The sequence below is a fragment of the Dermacentor silvarum genome, chromosome 2 (genome assembly GCF_013339745.2).
Source record: "Dermacentor silvarum isolate Dsil-2018 chromosome 2, BIME_Dsil_1.4, whole genome shotgun sequence".
NCBI classification, from domain to species: domain Eukaryota; kingdom Metazoa; phylum Arthropoda; class Arachnida; order Ixodida; family Ixodidae; genus Dermacentor; species Dermacentor silvarum.
The window spans coordinates 52,172,125-52,178,124 of NC_051155.1; the positions used below are offsets into that span (position 1 = coordinate 52,172,125).

A 6,000-nucleotide genomic window follows, 5' to 3' on the forward strand; every position below is an offset into this window, starting at 1 on the left:
TCCCGCTGCCCGCCTGAACAGCTTTCACATGGCAAGATGTTCTGTTTTCCCATTATCCATTTTTAAAAATGGTCAAAATTGATCTGAATTCAGCGGTGCATTACACGAGCGCCAGATGCTAAATATGCACGCTTCTGTAGCGCCCTTGAGATTTACTTGCAATATTTCAATTTTTGAAGATGGCTAGCAAGACAATATCACAAAATTTGACAGATAATGGTTCCTTATCGGTAACTGAAGTGAAGGCCAAGCTTCTACCAATAAACCGCGTAAGGTGTGATAGGACGAGTAAGTGGACAAATCTGCTGTTCCTGCAAGTTAACATAGTCATTTGCTCAGCATCCAAGTAATGTGCTGCCTTGTCTGCCTTTGCACACGGCGACTTTTTGGTGCTGTTGCCCACTGCGCTGCTTTCCAGTCTACCTGCGGAACCAATATAGCGATTGCTTCGTCAATCAGCGCAACATCCTTAACTACATAAATAATAATAGATAAAAGGACGAAAGGATTGAATGAAAGCAAAGGGAGATTGGACTATTATTGACAATCGAATAACATAAAAAGACCAACTAAGCAACTCAATGAACAATAACTAAGTGCTGTTGCCTATGCTTTCAATTTAGCATAGCGAATACATTCTAAAGCTCCCTTTGAAACGTTCATGCCTATTGGTTGCAATGTATTGAACTTATGAATGAGGTACTATTCTCTATATTTTCTGTCTCGCGCAGAACGAAAATTTGACTGTAGTATGTACAGTTTAACTCATCAAAGTTATGATCTGATTGGTTGAAATGCTCGGCGACGGCTTGGGAAGCTTTTTAGCTGTGTCCGCGCGATGTACGTTTAGCCTGATGTTCATTGATTGTCCCGTTTCACCGATATATTGCTTCTTACAGAAGGAACACTCAAGCATATAAATTACATCGGAGCTAGTGCAAGTAAAGCTAGTTTTCACTTCGTGTGTGTAGCCATTTGCGGTACTTTTAATTTTAAGGTCACTTTGAAGGTGCTTGCAGGTTTTGCACCTGGGGCGAGAACATGCTTTTATAACGGGGGAATGATGTTGGCTGACTTTTGAATGCACTGACATGTCTTTAAAGTTTCTGTTGCGGCGATAGGTAACCCTTGGTACATCCGGGAACGCTTTTCTCAGACGCTCGTTGCTTGTCAATATTGGGTGGTATTTCGTAGCATGTTGTTTATGTGTGGGAGGGCGTTGGAATATTTTGTTATAAAGGCTGGTGGTCTATCAGATTTTGGTATAGGTTGTTTCTGAGCTAATGCCGACTGCCTCTCTAATCTTGACGCGACGTCATAAGCCTGGTCGAGAGGAATTTGTGGATGGTTTCGTTTCGCTAGCGTTACGGTCATTTCGGTGGTGGATATAATCGTTGTCGTCGCTACAGATTCTTATTCGTTTCGCTTCCCCGACAAAAATTCATCGCTTGCCATGTCGCGGGTGATGACTGGAGTAGTCTAAATACGGCTGGCTATCCGTAGGCTTCTGGTAAAGTGTTGTTCTCAGTTTTCTATTTTCTATGTAAACCGTCGTGTCGAGGAAGTTGATCTGTCTAGGAGAGTAGTGACCAGTAAACTTAATACTCGGGTGAAAGCGGTTGAAATGGCTAATTCGGTCGGTTAGCGCGTTTATGCCGTGTTCCCATATTATGAATATGTCGTCAATGTAACGCATGTAGGTGTGGGGTTTTAGAGGATATGATTTTATCAGGTTTGCTTCAAGCTGTCCCATGAAAATGTTGGCGTACGTGGGAGGGAACGGTGTTCCCATGCTTGTGCCGAAAGTTTGTAGGTAGTGAATAGAATCAAATTCGAAATAGTTGAGCGTAAGAACTAACTCTAGAAGTGACAGGTAAACTTCGGGATCGTGTGCCTGAGGATTGATTGCGAGGGAGTTCGACAGGGCTTCAATTCCTTCCCGCATGGGTATGTTAGTATAAAGAGCAGAAACATCTAAAGTTACTAGAATAGCATGGTCGGAGAGAATTTGGTTAGCGTTAATCGAGTCGATAATTCGAACGAAGTGCGGCGTATTTTGAACAAATGATGGTAGGGTGGTTTGGATGTTTGACAGATGGTGATTTAAAAATTTAGATAGTGACTCGGTGGGTGTGCTGTTATTTGATACTACTGCCTGGGATTTCTGCTGTAACTATTTCTTCTACGGGAACCTTATGTATTTTAGGAAGGAGGTAAAAACGGCTGGCTTCTTTGTTATTGGGCATCATGAAGCGATATTCAGTCTGGGTGATTAATTCCAGGGTAACGTAAACGTAACGAGAATTCCTTTCACGATCAGGTACTGGTGTCCTAATACTCAGGCACCAAAAGATCTAGTTTACCACTACAGCAGGCTTTCCGTACTTTTCATTGTGCGCGATCAGAAGAAAAAAAATGACTGACACTTTTCTTCCGATGTGAAGCCCGTACCAGATACGCTTTACTCCGGTCAAATGGCTTATCCATGCATCAGCTTCAGAAAACCGCCAAGGTACAGCAGGTAGACTAAACAGAAAATGATATGAATCGCCCGTGTTCGGTCACCCCCTCCCCCATCATGCTAGGATAGAAAACTAAATTGAAACAAAGCAGCTATCCTGCGCATCAGGGCCAGCTGTATAGCAAATTTTAAGCTTGTTGCCCTGCTCGATGGGTTGGCTGATGTTGGCAAATAACAGTACACATGCCGAACTATGAAAAGAGCGCCGTGAAACTGACATAAAACAATACGTGCAAGAAACAATTCAATGGATGCCGCTAAAAGACGTACCAACCACAGTTCGCCATAGAAAAACGCAAAGGCATGACCCGGAGTAATTCACTGCCCGAATACTTGGCCCCTCACCAAGGCTTGGTGACGCCTGTGCGCAACTCGGTGCGGACGCTGTGTTGTCGAACATCTCCTGCTCGCGATACCAAGGCACGGGTGCTCCGAAGCGCAGAGTGCGAGGGTCGGCGTACGGCACGCCCAGAAAAGCACCCACGGCCACACCGGACACCACGGACCTGGTGCCATAGTACGTGCCAAAGTGACCGACCGCAAGCACGTGACCATTGTCGTCCTGTCCCTTTCGGAGTGTCACGATCAGCATCAGTGCCAGAAAGCTCGCACCAAGTATGAGCGCCACCAGGAACACCAGGTGCCGAGTGCGCACATTTCGCCTGGTAATTACAAAAGAAAAGTTTCCTTGAGACCTGAACTTTCACAATAACTTTCGCGAAATTGAGTAAGCACCATGTAACGCAGAAAAAGCACAGACATTCGTTTATATCATGAAGTTTACGTTGAACTTACTGCCCGCCGACACACTGGACGCGTCACAACTTGACGCGAAAGCACCGCTCCAGGTATGCCAACCGTTTACTTCGCCTCTTTCTTCGCTAGCTCAGCTTTCCACCAGCGCGTGCTGTCATTTCCCCGATTGCCATCGACCCACAGTGTGGCGCGCAAATTTATGGGCAGACATTGCAGCACAATATAGAAAATTCAGGCCTAAAATGGCCTACCCACATAGCCTGTCATAACGGCCATCCTCGAAATACCAGCCCCTATAATTTTCATGTTAATTACGCTAGTCAGCTATGACAGCTGCTGAAGAAGATACTTCGTACGCATGCTTCTCTATTTCAATTGATGTCACATGAAAGCAAAGGTGTTTTAAAGCGCGCACTTTTTATTCGACAGTAATATGAGCTGATGTGCTCAAGTTATGATGTCATATGGTCACTAATACGATAACGACCATAAATACATAAACTTATGATTACTTTTCGAGTTTATTACCGATACCAATAGTAAGCCGGCACATTGAGTTGTGGAGAAATGTCATAACAGGATCCGTCGTGAACATAATTTCAATATACTGGCTTCACGCTGATTAAATAGAAGATGCGCATGAAAGAAACCTTTGATTTTTTTCTAAATTTTATCCCCATATGCTAAGCTTATCATGGTGAATGCCATGGCTGCCGGGTGTTCTGTGAATGTTACCATGACAATAGTACATACAGCTCATTGTATGCATCTACAAAATGGATTTTCAGCCTATTCGCAAGCCTATTTCTCTCTGAACAGGTACTGGTAAATTATTCATCACATAGCTACCCGCCATGGTGACTTCGCGGGTATGCTGTTGCGCTGATAAGCACGAAGTCGAGGGATCAAACCCCGGCCGCAGCAGCCGCATTTCGATGGGGGCGAAATGCAAAAACGCCCGTGACCCCTGCATTGGGGGCACGTAAAATACTCTGGTGGTCAAAATTATTCTGGAGTCCCCGACTATGACGTGCCTCATGATCAAGTCATGGTTTTGGCACGTCATACCCCAGAATTAATTCATTCATTCATTCATTCATTCATTCATTCATTCATTCATCACATCGCTAAAGCAGGGCACCTTAGATAACGGGAACACATGTAAAGTACGGAAAAATAACTATAACTACTGCAACTACTGTTGTATTATTCAAAGACATGTTAAAATTAAATTATGGGATATTACTTACGAAAATCACCATCTGATTATGAGGCATGCCGTAGTGGGGGACTCCGGAAATTTGTACCACCTGGGGCTATTTAACGTGCACCTAAATATAAGTACACAGGCGTTTTCGTATTTCTCCCCCACCGAAATGCGCCAGCCGTGGCCGGGATTCAATCCCGCAACCTCGTGCTCAGCAGCCCAACACCATAGCCACTGACCAACCACGGCGGGTTATTCAAAGACAAGTAAGCACACGGGAAAGGTATGTGAAGTTCGCCTTGTGAAGAAAAAAAAAGGAACTTATAGTCGTTGGTGACAACCAAGTAATCCGACACCTGGGAATAGCCACATGCTAATTATTGGTGTCACAAAAAAGCGCTGTTGCGACTACTCCACACGGCAAGAAGAACGTTTGAATCTTACAGGAAAGAGAGTGAGCTGTGCCCTCCAGAGCGCATGCTCCAGAAGCTGTGGGCCACCTCGGAGATCGGAGGTCCAGGCGGGAGTTGCGTAGCGCTGCCTCCAGTAAACGCGGGCAATGTTCCCGAAGGCACTGTACGAAAGTTCGCGCCGGACGTGAAAGGCAAGGGGCCCACCATAGACGTGGAGGCAGTGTGTGGAGATTGCGTCATGGAGAGAGGTGACATGGCGGCCTGCGTTGCGGTGGTTGAAAAACATAAGCCAACGTTCTAGCGTTCGCGTACAGCAGTCCATTAGTGCTTGGCGGCGGACCACCGCTCGGTTAGCGAACGTCAGGCAGGCCCTGTAAAACTGCTGTCGCTCTTGGGTTTCGCGAGGTGCGCCAAGCTGTAAAACTTCTGAGCTTCTCCCAGAAGGGCGGCCGGCAGATCTGCCACGGCGACAGTGTTGTTCAAATGATCACAGTAATTGCAGTGATTAGAGAGCCATTGGCCTTCGCAACAGAATGAAGCAGTAAAATTGTAGTTGGTACACGAGAACTATTTCAATATACCTATTGTGGTCGCAAGAGTACCATGTGCTCCATTTTTTTTAACCTAGCTGGACGAGCATGAATATGTCTCATTTCTGTTGAGAACTGTGTATGTCGAGGCATGTGAAAACACAGAAATGGCAACTTGTTATTAACGGCTCGCCCTGTTCTTCCGTTTTTCGTGCTGGTGCACGATATATGTATTAAAGCTTAGCTTCATTCGATGGGGAAACGCAATACGCTGAAGTAACGAGCTGCTTCCTCGGAATTTAGTCTATAAAAGATGAGGCAGACATTTTGCACCTATGTCCCCTGCTTCATTACACATCGCATTGTTCTCGTCAATCGCGCTCAAACTTCCTACTTACAAACTTGGCAAAGTCCCGAAAGTAACGAACAAGCCGTAAGGAATTTAAGTGTATGGACTGCGTGCTTTCAGATTATACAGGAAAAAAAACTTCAGGAAAATGAACTTGGCGCACTGTTGGTAAAATTGTGGAACACTCCAGTTCCGTTCAGCTGCGTACTGCGTACCGGAAGCAG

At 45.3% G+C, this 6,000-nt stretch overlaps 1 protein-coding gene across 1 annotated transcript in view; it reads right to left on the bottom strand.

Moving 5' to 3' along the window:
* LOC119440028 (cholinesterase) overlaps positions 1-3,113 on the bottom strand; it is a 32,633-nt gene extending 29,520 nt beyond the window's left edge. Inside the window, exon 1 of the mRNA XM_037704974.2 lies at positions 2,867-3,113. Coding sequence (XP_037560902.2) covers positions 2,867-3,113 — 247 coding nt within the window. The remainder of the gene's footprint in view (positions 1-2,866) is intronic.
* Positions 3,114-6,000: the final 2,887 nt, after the last annotated feature.